General features: G+C 41.0%; 1 protein-coding gene across 7 annotated transcripts in view; it reads left to right on the top strand.

Moving 5' to 3' along the window:
* Nucleotides 1-15,937, top strand: part of CBFB (core-binding factor subunit beta) — a 56,473-nt gene that overhangs the window by 15,057 nt on the left and 25,479 nt on the right. For 5 of the 7 annotated variants that reach the window (XM_036345556.1, XM_036345558.1, XM_036345555.1 and 2 more), the window contains one exon: nucleotides 14,633-14,749. The exons of the other annotated variants lie outside the window; for them this stretch is intronic. In XM_036345556.1, coding sequence (XP_036201449.1) covers nucleotides 14,633-14,749 — 117 coding nt within the window. The remainder of the gene's footprint in view (nucleotides 1-14,632; nucleotides 14,750-15,937) is intronic. 7 annotated transcript variants of the gene reach the window in all.

Genomic DNA, 15,937 nt, shown 5'->3' with positions numbered 1-15,937 from the left:
GAGAGTTAGGAAATGAAAGGAGCTGTATGGAGCTGTTTTTGGGTGGGGTAGGGACTTTAAGCAAAGTGAGTTCAAAGTGGAATCTTGGAGTTGCGGAAAGTCCAGAAATAGAATGTGAGGTCTCAGTAGTGTTCAAGTTAATGGTGGTTTGTGATGCATAGGCTAGTGTAACATTGCTTTTTTATACAGTGAGAAAGCCAGCAGGTATTTTAAATATATTTACATGAAGAAAAATTCTATGTTTGGCTCAGTGGATAGAGCATTGGCCTGGGGACTGAATGGTCCTGGGTTTGATTCCTGTCAAGATCGTGTACCTAGGTTGCAGGCTCAATCCCAGGGCCCGTGCAGGAGGCAACCAGTCGATGTGTCTTTCTCACCTTGATGTTTCTCTCTCTCTCTGTCCCTTCTACTTCCCTTCCACTCTCCCTAAAAGTTAATGGAAAAATATCCTCTGGTGAGAATTAGCAACAACAAAAGAATATAAATCACATTACATATTACAGTATTTTAGATTAGACTAAAAATGTTTCCTACTTAAAGCCATGTATATCTCAGTATGATCAGATGGCTCACAGAAGGAATGTCTTTTCTAGACAATGGGTCATTAGAGTTTCTATGTGTAGTAGTCTTTTGAAAAATGATGTTTAGTGAAAATGATTTAATTTACAACACATGACATTAACTTTGTGTGGGACTGTACAATAAAACCAGTACGATATTTCAGCATTTTTGTTTGTTAATCCTCACCCCAGGATATTTTTTCCATTGACTTTTTTTTTTTTTTGAGAGAGAGAGTGGAAGGGAGGGAAGAGGGGGAGAAGAGAAACATCGATGTGAGAGAGACACATCAGTTGGTTACACATGCCCTGACTGGGGCAAGGAATCAAACCTGTAACCCAGGTATGTGCCCTTGACCAGAAATTGAACCGGAGACCCTTCGGTACACAGGTTGATGCTCTAACCACTGAGAAACACCGTCTAGAGCTTTTATATTTTTCAATCCTGACCCAAGGATATGTTTTTATTGATTTTTAGAGAGAGAAGAAGGGGGAGAGAGAGAAACATCTATATGAGAGAAACATTGGTCGCCACTCATGCATACCCTGACCAGGGATCAAACCTGCAAACTCGGTATGTACCCTGACTGGGAATCAAACCCACAACCTTTAGGTGTGCAAGGGACAATGCTCCAACCAACTGAGCTACCTAGTCAGGGCTTAGCATACTTTTTGTGTTCAAATCTTACTACAATGTGATTTTTGTTAAGTCATTTACAATACCCTATAAGATGTCCCAAATTAAGTGGGCTGGATGGCTATAAAGTTCTAATAATGGGGAAAGTTTTGAAAGCTACATATTTTACTTTTTTAGTATGTTCATTATTTAATTCATTTCCCCCATAAATGCTAGCCATCTTTTCTCTTGTTAAATATATCTTACAAATAAAGAGTAGATAAAAACGTAAGTATAGTTTTATGAATAGTAATAAAAGGAATATTCATGTACCTGCTGCTTAAGATATAACATTTCTGCCAAAACCGGTTTGGCTCAGTGGATGGAGCGTCGGCCTGCGGACTGAAAGGTTCCAGGTTCGATTCTGGTCAGGGGCATGTACCTGGGTTGTGGGCACATCCCCAGTAGGAGATGTGCAGGAGGCAGCTAATTGATGTTTCTCTCTCATCGATGTTTCTGACTCTCTCTCTCTCTCCCTTCCTCTCTGTAAAAAATCAATAAAATATATTTAAAAAAAAAAAAAAGATATAACATTTCTACTATATTAGAACTGTGATTCTAGAATGGTAGCCACTAGACCAGTGGTTCTCAACTTTCCTAATGCTGCGACCCTTTCATACAGTCCCTCATGTTGTGGTGACCCCCAATTTCATTGTTACAAATTGAACATAATTAAAGCATAGTGATTAATCACAAAAACAATATGTAATTATATATGTGTTTTCCGATGGTCTTAGGCGACCCCTGTGAAAGGGTCGTTCGACCCCCTGTGAAAGGGTTGGTCAACCCCCAAAGGGGTCGCAACCCACAGGTTGAGAACCGCTGCAATAGACACTTGTGCCAGTAGTCTGAATTGATGTGATGTATATAAAAAAGTACATACAAGATTTTGAAAACAAGGTACAAAAAATATGTACACTATCTCAATAATATTTATATTGATTATATATTGAAATAATATTGTAAATATAATTGAAATTAAATAATTTCACCTGTTTATTTTATTTTAATTTTTTAATTATGGCTGTTAGATTTACATGTTACATATGTGACTGCATTTGTGGTTCACATATTTCTACTAGTGGCCCTGTGCACGAATTCTCATACACATTGAAAGGAAATTAATTAGAAGAAATATTTTAATATCGCTATTCGCTCTTTCTCTATAATGGAAGTGTCAACCAAATTCTTGATTGATGATGAGAGATGGAAACACACGCGTGTGATTGGCACCAGTGAGAGCTTTATATATATAGATAAGCTTAATTAGGCCTGCTTTCTGATTTAGCTAAACTTTTTTTCAGCCCAATAAAGCACCCCAACTTCCCTTTCAGGTAATTGTCAGAAACACGGCAGTAAATATCAACATGAAGCAGATTATTGTAGATCACGCAGGGAGAAGACAATGGGTAAAATATTAAACGGCAGCAGTATATGACTATATTCTGTGCAGTGAGAAAACCTGAAGTCATTTTCAAGGCCCACCATTTCTTCTTTTCAGTCAGGTCAAGTTTCTAAGCTTTCTAAATCTCCGTTTTCTGGCTACTGAAAAGAAAATAGGATTCTACTGAGTCTCCTGTCTACCTACTCCAGGAGTTCTGTGAGGAGCAAATGAGATGAGGCACGGGAAAATGCTTCATAGACATTTGGTTAAAGTGTAAAATGTTTGCACCTGGCTATAAAGCAAGTCGTGTTCTTGGGCTGAAGAAACTCCAAGAATGCTAGACACTAGAGAGAGGAAGCTGGGCGTTGCTACACCATGTCATTACCTGACACCCACAGTGACCATTGCTGGGCTGGGCTGGGCTGTGGACTGCATTTTGTGCTATGGGGTCTTTGCAGTGTTGGCTGCCATTTGATGGGCTGTTGCTCCTGGATGGTGGTGGGGCCTGTGTCCCATGTGGGGGAAGCCAAGTGTTGCTTTTTGGGTACCAGGCCTGTGGTGCCGTTTCTTTGTAAATGGCCAGTGCTTGTCATGGCAGCTCCTGCGTTGAGCATCTGCCCCCTGGTGGTCAGTGCATGTCATAGTGACCGATTGGACACTTAGCATGTTAACCTTTTTTATATATAGACTAGAGGCCCGGTGCACAAAAATTTGTGCACTGGCCGGGGGCGGGGGGGGGGGTGTCTCTCAGCCCCACTTGTGCCCTCTCACAGTCTGGGACCCCTCGGGAGATAACGACCTGCTGGCTTAGGCCTGCTCCTGGGTGGCAGAGGGCAGGCCCAATCCCTAGGTTGATCCCCTGGTCGGGCTCAGAGCAGGGCCAATTGGGGAGTTGGGGCGCCACCCCTTGTCATACACAGAGCAGGGCGGATTGGGAGGTTGCGATGCCACCCCCAGTCACACTCAGGGTAGGGCCAATTGGGGGGTTGGAGCACTGCCCCCTGTCACACTGAAGGCAGGGTCGATGGGGAGGTTGCGGCACCACCCCCGTCACACACAGAGCAGGGCCGATCAGGGGGTGGGGCACTGCCCCCTGTCACGCACAGAGCAGGGCCCATCGGGGGTTGGGGAGCTCCCCCGTCACACACAGAGCAGGGCCGATAGGGAAGTTGGGGCACCACCCCGTCACACACAGAGCAGGGTGGATCAGGGGGTTGGGGTGCCGCCCCCTATCACCCACAGAGCAGGGCCAATCAGGGGTTTTGGGCACACCCCCCTGTCACACTCAGGGCAGGGCCAATGGGGAGGTTGCGGCTCTACCGCGTCACACACAGAGCAGGGCCCGTGGGGGGCTTGGGGCACTGCCCCCTGTCACACACAGAGCCGCAGGGCGATCAGGGGGTTTGGGCGCTGCCCCATCATGCTGCTCCAGGGGCCAGGAGGCCTTGCGGCTCCGCTGATCCCAATGCTGGGAGGCCTCGCGGCTCTGCTTGACACCAGGGCAGTGAGGCCTCGCTGCTCAGCTGATCCCCGTGCTAGGAGGCCTCGCGGCTCTGCTGATCCCGGTGCTAGGAGGAATATTATCCTTTTACTATATAGGATGGAGGCCTGGTGCACGGGTGGGCCCGGCTGGTTTGCCCTGAAGGGTGTCCCGGATCAGGGTGGGGGTCCCGCTTGGGTGCGTGGCCAGCCTGGATGAGGGGATGATGGCTGTTTGCAGCTGGTCACACCTCCTTCAGGGTGGGGGTCCCCGCTGGGGTGCCTAGCCAGTTTGGGTGAGGGGCTGAGGGCCATTTTCAGGCTGGCGGGTGACTGAAGCTCCCAACCTCTCCTTTTTTTCTTTTTTTCTTATTCTGGGATTTATTTACCTTCTATGGCTGTCACGAGCTGAGAGCCGGCTTTAGCTCTGAGGCTTGGCTCCAGCTCTGAGACCTCGGCTGCTAATCTGGGTTTGTTTGGGTTCTATAATTGAAACACTGTTTCAGCTCCAGCTCCGAGGCCGGCTGGCTAAAAGCAGGTTTCTGGGGATGGTTTAGCTTCTATATTTGCAACGTTGTTTCTTAGACTGCAGCTCAGAGACCGGCGGCAGGCGGGGAACCTTGGCTTCCTCCGTCACTTGAGAAAGCAAGCCTCCTGTTCACTTCAGCTGCCTGGCTGCCGGCCGCCATCTTGGTTAGCAGTTAATTTACATATCTCCCTGATTAGCCAATGGGAAGGGTAGCGAAGTTACAGTTAATTACCATGTTTCTCTTTTATTATATAGGATTGGACAGTGATACTTCAGAAAACTCCACAGTTCTATTTCCCACTCCACCAAAAAAAACCCCACCACAAACCACTATAATGACTGATATATTTATTATTTATTTCTTTGCTTGTCTTTAACATTTTATTTTCTATGCATGTATTTTTTATATATATATGTTGATAAGTTTATTCAGAAAATACATATTTTTTTATTAAATCTTTATTGTTCAGATTATTACATTTGTTCCTCTTTTTCCCCCCCCATAACTCCCCTCTTCCAGTTACCACCCCACCCTCGCCCTCACTCCCCACCCACTGTCCTCATCCATAGGTGCATGATTTTTGTCCAGTCTCTTCCCGCATCCCCCACACCCCTTTCCCCCCCAAGAATAGTCAGTCCATTCCCTTTCTATAATCATCAGTTCATTCTGTTCATCAGATGATTTATTCACTGGATTCTTAGGTTCACTTGTTGATAGATGCATATTTGTTCATAATTTGTATCTTTACCTTTTTCTTCTTCTTCCTCTTCTTAAAGGATACTTTTCAGCATTTCATATAATACTGGTTTGGTGGTGATGAACTCCTTTAGCTTTTCCTTATCTGTGAAGCTCTTTATCTTACCTTCAATTCTGAATGATAGCTTTGCTGGATAAAGTAATCTTGGTTGTAGGTTCTTGGCAGTCATCACTTTGAATATTTCTTGCCACTCCCTTCTGGCCTGCAAAGTTTCTGTTGAGAAATCAGCTGACAGTCGTATGGGTACTCCCTTGTAGGTAACTGAGTTTCTTTCTCTTGCTGCTTTTAAGATTCTCTCTTTGTCTTTTGCTCTTGGCATTTTAATTATGATGTGTCTTGGTGTGGTCCTCTTTGGATTCCTTTTGTTTGGGGTTCTCTGCACTTCCTGGAGTTGTAAGTCTATTTCTTTCACCAGGTAGGGGAAGTTTTCTGTCATTATTTCCTCAAATAGGTTTTCAATATCTTGCTCTCTCTCTTCTTCTGGCACCCCTATAATTCTGATGTTGGTACGCTTGAAACTGTCCCAGAGGCTCCTTACACTATCTTCATATTTTCGGATTCTTTTTTCATTTTGCTTTTCCGGTTGGGTGTTTTTTGCTTCTTCGCATTTCAAATCTTTGACTTGATTCTTGCGCTCCTCTGGTCTGCTGTTGGGAGTCTGTATAATATTCTTTATTTCAGTTTGTGTATGCTTAATTTCTAGTTGGTTCTTTATCATAACATCGAGGGTCTCATTAGATTTCTTGTAAATGTCAATAACTTTATCGGCGGCTTCTAGACAGTTCTTGAGAGACCTTAAAAGTATGGTTCTGAACTCAATATCCTCCCTTGATAGTTTTGTCCTGTTTCTTTGTCTCCACATTTTTTTGCTTTCTTGGTGCACCCCCTAGAGGTCTTTGTGTGCAGTCTTGTTGTAGTTAAGCCTTGATTGTTGTAGTTAATACTGGGGGGATTTGACCTCCAGGCCAACTGGCTATGAGAGTCAGCTGTGTCTGCAGTGGAAAAACTTCTGTCCTCTGGGGAGGTGCTAATCTAGCCTTTGCCTGAGGCTATCCGGCAAATGGCTCTGCGCAGGGCTTGGGCGGGGCGGGTCGCACGCGATCAAACAGGGTGGGCGGAGGGAGCAGTTATGGCTGCTCTCAGTCCCGTCCCCAGAGGCTCTGCTTCTCAGAGTCCCAGCAACCGCTGCAAACCTCGGAGAGAAAGCTGCTCTCACGTTCCGACCGATGCCAGACAGTGCCGCTTCTCCCGTTTGAGTCTGGGTCCCTAGAGACTCGCCCGGATCTGGAGCTCAGAGCCTGGGACTCCCTCCAGATTGAAAACGACAACCGCGCCCTCAGCCACCAGCCCGCTCCGCGCGCACCTTGGTACCTTTGTATTTTCCACACTACGCCTCCTCTGAGCCTCGGTATGCTGTTCTCTTTCCTTCTAGTTGAAGAATCTCTCCTCAGCCAGCCTTCCTGTGGTTCTGGGTGATGTCCGTTCTGTCTTTTAGTTGTATTTTTGAAGTTGTTGTTCGGGGCAGCAAACGCCGGTGTTTACCTATGCCGCCATCTTGGTTTTTCCTGTGCATGTATTTCTAACCAATGGATTGTTCCATTTGAAAAAACAATACAGCAAGCACAACCTTCATGACAATGTAAATAAAGGATTGCAGTATCATCCTAACATGAAAGCTCCTAGAAGATAAGCTGAACAGAATCTGAGTCAAGTCTGGATTCAGCTTCCCTGCGAATTTTTTAAAAAATATGTTTTTATTGATTTTAGAGAGTATGAAAGGGAAAGGGGGAGAGGGAGAGAAACATTGATTGGCTGCCTTCTGCAAGCCCCCCACTGGGGATCGAGCCAGCTACTCAAGCATGTACCCTAACCTGGAGTCGAACCAGTCACCTCTTGGTGCATGGGACAAAGCTTAGCCATTTGAGCCTCACCAGCCAGAACCCTGAGAATTTTTACAAGCCATTCTCAGCAAGTTTGTGAACAGAGTCGTGAATGGGTTGTGAAAAAACTAGGGCTCACTCTAGAGCAGGGGTTCTCAACTTGTGGGTCGCGACCCCTCTGGGGGTCGAATGACCCTTTCACAGGGGTCGCCTAAGACCATTGGAAAACACATATATAATTACATATTGTTTTTGTGATTAATCACCATGCTTTAATTATTTTCAATTTGTAACAGTGAAAAGACATCCTGCATATCAGATATTTACATTATGATTCATAACAGTAGCAACATTACAGATATGAGGTAGCAACGAAAATAGTTTTATGGTTGGGGGTCACCACAACATGAGGAACTGTATTAAAGGGTCGGGGCATTAGGAAGGTTGAGAACCACTGCTCTAGAGTTAGGGCATGTGGCAAAGTGTGAGCCAGTGTTCACAGTATGCTAAAGATCTGGAAGAAAAAATGATCAGAGGGAGTGGGTTGCTCTGTATTATCTGATTCTAGGCTTACCATGACCGCCTTCCTTTTCACAGGAGTTTCTCCGTAAGTCTTTTCATCTTATGAAACCGAAACTCTATCCCCCACTAAACAATAACTCCCCATTATCCTCCTTCCCCTATCCTGGCAACCACCGTTCTACTTTCTGTCCATAATTTTGACTACTCTAAGAACCTCATACAAGTAGAATCATATAGTATTTGTTTTTTATGCCTGGCTTATTTCATTTAGCATAATGTCCTCAAGAGTCATTCACGTAGTAGCATATTGCAGAATTTACTTCCTTAAAAGGCAGAATAATAATTCATTGTATGTGTGTGCCACATTTTGCTTGTCTAGTCACCTATTGATGGAGATGGGTTATTTGTATGTTTTAGCTGTTGGGAATAGTGCTGCTATCAACAGGGGCGTACAAATATGTCATTGAGACCCTGCCTTCATTTCTTTTGGGCATATGCCGAGAAGTTGGATTACTGGATCATATAGTAATTATTTTTAAATTTTTTTTAGTTACTGCCGTACTGTTTTTCACAATGGCTGTATTCTTTTACATTCCCACCATAAGGGTTTTAATTTCTCCTGCTAACACTTGCTGTTTTTTGGTTGTAGCCATCCTGATGGGTATGAAGTGGTATCCCATTGTCGTTTTGGTTTTCATTTCCCTCATGATTAGTGATAAGCATCTTTTCTTAATGCTTTTTGGCCATTTATTAGTATGTATCTTTGGAAAAATGTCTATTCAAGTCCTTTGCCCATTTTGGATGTTAATCCCTTAATGGGTGTATATGATTTGCAAATATTTTCTACCTCTCTCTCTCTCTCTCTCTTTCTCTCTCTCTTTTTATAGAGAGGAAGAGAGAGGGATAGAGAGTTAGAAACATCGATGAGAGAGAAACATCCATCAGCTGCTTCCTGCACACCTACTACTGGGTAGGAGGTACATGCCCTCGACTGGCATCCAACCTGGGACCTTTCAGTCCGCAGGCCAACGCTCTATCACTGAGCCAAACCAGTTAGGGCTTCTCCCACTCTTTGGGTTACCTTTTTACTCTGTTGATAGTGTCTTGATACATACACATTTTTTAAATTTTCATGAAGTCCAATTTATTTATTTTTTTAAAATAAAGTTTTACTTGTGTCTTTGTTATCATTTCCAAGAAATCATTGTCAAATCCAATATCATGAAGTTTTTATCCAATGTTTGCTACTAAAAGTTTTATAGTTTTTGGTCTTTGATTCATTTTGAGTTTATTTTTTAATATCGTTTTAGATAGGGTTTTTACTCTACATGTGCATATTTATTCCTACTACCAATTGTTGAAAAGACAATTCTTTTCCCCATTGAATGGTCTTGGCACCATTGGCAAAAGTTATTTGACTATGTGAATATTTCTGGATTTTCTATGCTATTCCATGGGTTCTATATTTTTGTTTTTATGCTAATACTATGCTGTTTTGATTTTTGTAGCTTTGTAGTTTTTTTAGCATAAATGTTCCCGTAAGGCGAATTTTATTAATAACACTTATTTCCCTCCCCACAAGACCAAATGCAACTATCTGAAGTGAACATATCAAGATTTTATTGTTACATAATAAAACAAAACGTGAAGCTTAGAATTGGATCACTTGGTCCTTTGTCTTATCTCCTCCTAGTTTAAAATGCTTGCATCTTATAATAGCCACCCTTCTCTTAGATGTGCAGATGGGCCTAACACATTCAAGCCTCAGCACAATCTTTGTAGTTTTACCCTTTTTGCAGAAAATCAGCTTAGTCTGCCCACCATAACCACTCTGTTTCCTGTCATAATGCCACTTTCCCTGCACATACAGAGAGTCCTTGTCATTGTACTGTGTTATTTTGTGGAGTTGATGCTTGCCACACTTCTTACAGAAAGTCTGTCAGGTTTTAGAAACATTCAACCATGTTTGCTAGAGTGCTATCAGCATTGAAAGCATAGTAAGTTTTGAAGTCAGGAAGTGTGAGTCCTCAAGTTTTGTTCTTTTTAAAAATTGTTTAACTATTCAAGGTCCCTTGAGATTCCATATGAAATTTAGGATGGATTTTTCTGTTTGGTTAACACATTTTATTGAGTAGGTGTGTATATGTAGTTACACACACACAAGTTCATGATATTTGAACTGTAGGAAGTAGATTGGTCAGTTACATTAAATCACTATGGAAGTAGCTTTTTTTTACACTTACATGCAACTCAATTATGATTCAGGCAAACAAGATTGAATGACTGACCCTAGTGATTATCCAACAGGCGAGCAGATGACTGTGCATTTATGAACCGGTGGGGCATGTGGCTAAAGGAGGATGAGTCAGAAGCAAGTATCTTCTAAAGGAATCTATTAGAATAGACTACAGAAATGATTATAACTGAAAGGCAGGAAAAACTCTTCCTTAATGGAATATCTTATTTTCCTGGGTGCCCATGGCCATCCAGTGTCACTGCTTGTCTGCTGGTTAATTGGTGGTAACAACTATTTATTGTCTTGAAAACTTGGTTTCTTTCCCTTGAAAAGAAGTTACTATGTAAAACATGGGTGGAAATGTGTATGTAAGGAATCAGTGTTTCTGTAGTACTCTATATGTTTCATAAATTTTATGTGCATTGAGTTAATTTTTATTACCTATGAAAGGCATTATTTAGGGGTTTTATATGTGAGGAATCTGAGGCTTATGAGCAAACTTAAATAATTTATATCAGACACACTGTTAGAGCTACAATTTAAACCCAGGTTTTATCTGATTCCAACGTATATTTTGTCATGCACTACATATGTAATTTTACACAGAATTTCAGTAGGTTTCTGGTCTTTTTTAAACTTATCCATAAACTCAAACTTCCGTAGGTTCTTTGAACTCTAGACTAAGAACTACTGCCTTAAATAAAAGCATGGCTAAAAATTACGAGTGCCCTTATGCATCCAACAAAGGGGAAATTTTTATTTGGAGACCTATAACTTAACCTTTAGCCCCTAGGCTCCTTACATGTTTCTCTCTTTTTCTCACTGGCTATTTATAGCATGCTTGCTGGGTTCTTTCCTGCTACCCAGCATCTAAAAGTTGGATTTCTTCCGAGTTCTTCCTGGGCCCTCCCCCTTTTCTCCTACTTACTTTGGGAATCTCACCCTTTCTTCTAGAGCAGCGCGGTTCTCAACCTGTGGGGAACGACCCTTTCACAGGGGTCGCCTAAGACCATCGGAAAACACATATATAATTACATATTGTTTTTGTGATTAATCACTATGCTTTAATTATGTTCAATTTGTAACAATGAAATTGGGGGTCACCACAACAGGAGGAATTGTATTAAAGGGTCGTGGAATTAGGAAGGTTGAGAACCACTGTTCTAGAGTTAAATGGCACTGTATTGTTGATGGTTGCCAGACTTAACATCATCAGCCCGTATCTTTTCTCAGAGTGCTAGAATCCCATTTGCAACTGCCTACTCAAAAATCTTCATTTACATTTCTCATAAGTGTTACTTATGTAACAGATAAAAACTATTGCAAAATTTTTAATAATAGTTTTATTGAGATAAAATTTACATACACAAAATTTACCCCTTTAGAGTCTACAGTTCCGGGGGTTTTAGTATATTCAGAGTTGTGTGACCATCACCACTCTAATTTCAAAACATTTTCATCACCCCAAAAGAAATCCAGTAGCTGCTAGCAGTCACTCATTTTTCCTGCTCCTGAGCCCCTAGCAACCACTAATCTCCTTTCTCTCTCTATTTGCCTGTTCTGGACATTTTATGTAAATGGAATCATAAAACATATGGCCTTTTTCTGGTTTCTTAGCATAATGTTTTCAAGATTCATCCATGTTGTAGCATGTATGAATACTTCATTTCTTTTTTTTTTTTTTTTTTTTTTACTTCATTTCTTTTTATCGCCAAATATTTCATTATATGTCTAATGCCACAGTTGATGGTGCATACATGTTTTTCTGAAGCTCTACTGCTACAGTGATATGGAATTTAAAGCTACATATTTTGAATATTAAGTGATATGTGTGATTTAGATTTGACTATAACATCACAAATACTGATATTTAGAGCTTGGGTTTATTAAAAATTGTTTATACTAACTTTTACCTTATTTCTGAAAGAATACAAATGTGAGGCTATAGTCACGTCTAACTTTCTGTGAAGTCTCAAACATCCTCTGATATTTTACTTTTGGAAAGATAAGCAGGCCTTTTTGTTGTTTTTGTGTATACTTAGTTTAATCTGTTTACCCATTTTAAAGGCTTTAGAATCTTTTTTTTTTTTTTTTTTCCCAATCCTCACCCGAGGATATTTTATCATTGATTTTTTTTTTTTTAGAGAAAGTGGAAGAGAGAGGGAAAGACAGAAATATCGATGTGAAAGAAACACATTGATTAGTTGCCTCTTACACAAGCCTCAACCAGGGTTCGGGCCGGAGAGGAGCCTGCAACCCAAGTATGTGCCCTTGACTGGAATCGTACCAGGGCCTCTTCAGTTTGCAGGTCAGCGCTCTATCTACTGAGCCAAACTGGCTAGGGCTATAGAATGCATTTTGTATAAAATACTTAATTGTTCTTAGAACAATGGGTTTAATCCCTAAGTCATATTTTAATAAATTTTCTTTTCACAGTTTGAAATAGGGCATCATTATTTTCAGTGAAAAATGTCTTAGTGTTTAAATGGCATTATTGAATTATATTACAAAATGCCAAACTGGTAAGAGACAAAATTTTATTTTCTTTGTACTTTGAGGTTTGGTATTCATGAATGTATGAAAGTGGCAAACATTTACTTTGAAGATCTACACATAAAACTATTTATTTGAATGTGAACATTAAATAAATCACCAGAATCATCTAAATATCATTTAAAATTATAATTTCAATCATTGCATTAGCCTTGATGAAGAACTATAGCCATTTTCTGAACCCATTTAAGAATTTCCCAAAACACGCCAGTGGTTTTCTTTGTCATGAGAGAATTTTTATAAAAAAGTAACAGCCTTCAGCTTTTGGCTTGGAGGAGGCTTAGGTGCAACTTTTTCTTCGGTTGTCCCAAAACCTGATTCATCCAACACCAGCTGAAGTTTGACCCCAAGGACACTAAAGTTGTGTATCTGAGGTGCAACTATGGGGAAGTCAGTGCCACATCTGCCCTGGCCCCCTGGGTCTGTCTCCAAAAAAGGTTGCTGATGAAATTCCCAAAGCAACTGGTGATTGGAAGGGTCTGAGGATTACAGTGAAACTGACCAGAACAGAAAGGCCCAGATGGAGGTAGTATGCCAAGAGACAGAGAAAAGCAAAAAACCTAAGCACGGTGGAAATACCACTCTTGCTGAGATTTGCCACCATTGCCCGACAGATGCAACACCAATATTTGACTAGAGAGCTCTGGAACCATTAATGCGATCCTGGGGATTACCCAGACTGTGGGCTACATTGTTGAGGCTGCCACCCTTATGACATCATAGATGACATCAACAGTGGTGCAGTGAAATGCCTAGCTAGTTAAGAACTACAAAAGAAAATATTTCAATTAAAGATAATTTCACAACCCCCCCCCCCCCAAAAAAAAAGTAATAAATGGCCTTTAAAAATTTTTACTATTTTCTTTTAAGGAAAATATTTTGGCTGTGGAAGTTAATATGAATAAGCTACATTTATGGAATCTTTGATTCTAAAAGATATAAACTCATTGGTGAATGTAGAATCTGATTATGAAGTTGACCTTTCTCTGCCATTAGAAGAATTCTCTTTATAATTAATAGAAGAAGTTAAAATATTGAGGCACATTGAGAGGTGAAATGTTATACTCCTCCCTGGTGTGGCACTCCCTTCAACCTCCATTAGAAAGAGTAGGTGGAAATCTTGATTAGAAGAAATAGTAAGTCAAGTTGTATTAATAGGCAGTATAGAAGGGTATTGTTTTTTAGGTTTTGTGAGGTGTCAAATATGAGGTGAGAGTCACTTGTTAGACTTAGGTATATATATCTGTGTAGTTTTGAATTTACAATGTGGAAGGGAATGAGCACTTATCAGAACAGAAGGAAATGTGTGGTTAAACGGTTTCAGCTATAACTGTAGACTATTTCCCTTGGTCCAAATGGGAGGAGAAATGGAACTTTATGTTTTTAGCTTTTTCCAATATAAGTAGAAATTGGTTCAGCCGGGTTGATTGGAGTCCTTAACAAGAAAAATGGTTGTGTTTAGTAGTGGAGGCGAATGACATGAATATGTATTAAAAAGGTATAAACCTGTGGATAGAGCGTTGGCCTGCGGACTGAAGGGTCCCAGGTTCGATTCTGGTCAATGGCACATGCCCAGGTTTTGGGCTTGGTCCTCAGTAGGGGGCATGCAGAAGGTAGCCGGTCAGTGATTCTCTCTCATCATTGATGTTTCTATCTCTCTCTCCCTTTCCCTTCCTTTTGGAAATCAATAAAAATGTATTTAAAAAAATAAGATTCAAAAACCAAGGCAAAGTACTTGATTGTCCTAGCTACAGCTGGAGGAGCTATGATGTTTACTTCAAATGCCATCTTACTATAGTTTTTACAAAATCTGAAAAACTTTCTTTTAAAAATAACCTGGAAGAATTGTAACTAGAAATAAAATTCTGGTAAACCAGATTAATTTAATGTATAGAATACAGTCAAAGGCTGTAGTTTATATACTAGTACTTATAATTCTTGATTTTATGATTGTATTTATTTTTTTATTTCCTAAGAAAACCACAGTTTTCATAAGTAACTTTGATCTTTGTTTTTCATGTGTCTGATTGGTTTTCACCCTTCTTTTCTGTGTCTTAGGTCTATTTGAAGGCTCCAATGATTCTGAATGGAGTCTGTGTTATCTGGAAAGGCTGGATTGATCTCCAGAGACTGGATGGTATGGGCTGCCTGGAATTTGATGAGGAGCGAGCCCAGGTAGGGGGACTTCAGTCTTTACTGAGTGTGGTCCCTTTATAGACCCCTAATCTTGCCTGTGTCTGGGGATCTATTTTACCCCATCTTTAAGAGTAAGTATAGCCCTAGCTGGTTTGGCTCAGAGGATAGAGCATCGGCTTGCGGACTGAAGGGCTCCAGGTTCGATTCCAGTCAAGGGCACATGCCTGGGTTGCGGGCACATCCCCAGTGGGGGCTGTGCAGGAGGCAGCTGATCAATGTTTCTCTCTCATTGATGTTTCTAAACTCTATCCCTCTCCCTTCCTCTCTGTAAAAAACCCAATAAGATATATTTTAAAAATAAATAAATAAAAAGAGTAAGTATAAAAAGTCTCAGGTTCAAATAATATTGAGGAATCCTAAAGATGTTGAGACACAAATTCTGGTCCTGGTTTTAGGTAAGTTTTTCCTTCAGTGGTTCTAAAATTTCATTTGATTACCCTAATCTGCTCAGTGGGCTACTTCAGAGTCCAGTAAATGGTTCTCTTTAATATTTGTTCTTGATCTTTAGCACATTATGAGGAAGAAAAAAAGAGTTCATAATAAAATGTAGCAGCAACATTGAGGAGCTTGGAAAATCCTCTCCCCAAACACTGGACAAAATTGTTTAAAAAAAACAAACAAAACCATTTAATGTCTCGACATTAACCAAAGGGCATAAATTGAGAGGCATTTATTTAAACAAAGCTACTTGAATTTCAATAACAACAGTAATTGCCTGGCATTTTAGTCAGGAGCTGCTCCCATCTTTTTCTTCAGCTTTGTGGTCCTTCAAGTTCTACCTTTGGCAGGCAGGGCAAGGCATGAGGGCTGGCAGCCCTTATTCTGCTATCAGAGGGAGCTGACTTTGTTTAGAGCAGCTTGGAGGGATATTCTCAATAATAATAGAGGTCTCTGGCAAACAATCCAGGAAAGCTAATATTATAGGAAGCAACAAAATGGCAGACTAGCCAGGTATTTATTAGGGTTATCTAGGAAAGAGATAGCCCTTGTGGTCCTGAAGGCTGTGTGCATATATAAAGCCACACCTGTTCAGGAAAAAACTAAGAGGACCTTTGGAGGAAGCTAATTCTTGCTGAACACAGGTTAGACTGATACACTCCCTGCACTTTTACAAGATTCCCCCAAAACACACATCCTATGACAAAGCATGGAAGCCTACTGAGTTCC

Source organism: Myotis myotis, unplaced genomic scaffold (assembly GCF_014108235.1).
Source record: "Myotis myotis isolate mMyoMyo1 unplaced genomic scaffold, mMyoMyo1.p scaffold_m19_p_19, whole genome shotgun sequence".
Taxonomy (NCBI): domain Eukaryota; kingdom Metazoa; phylum Chordata; class Mammalia; order Chiroptera; family Vespertilionidae; genus Myotis; species Myotis myotis.
Note: the sequence above shows the minus strand (reverse complement) of the source record. Positions and strands in the feature narration are given on the sequence as shown.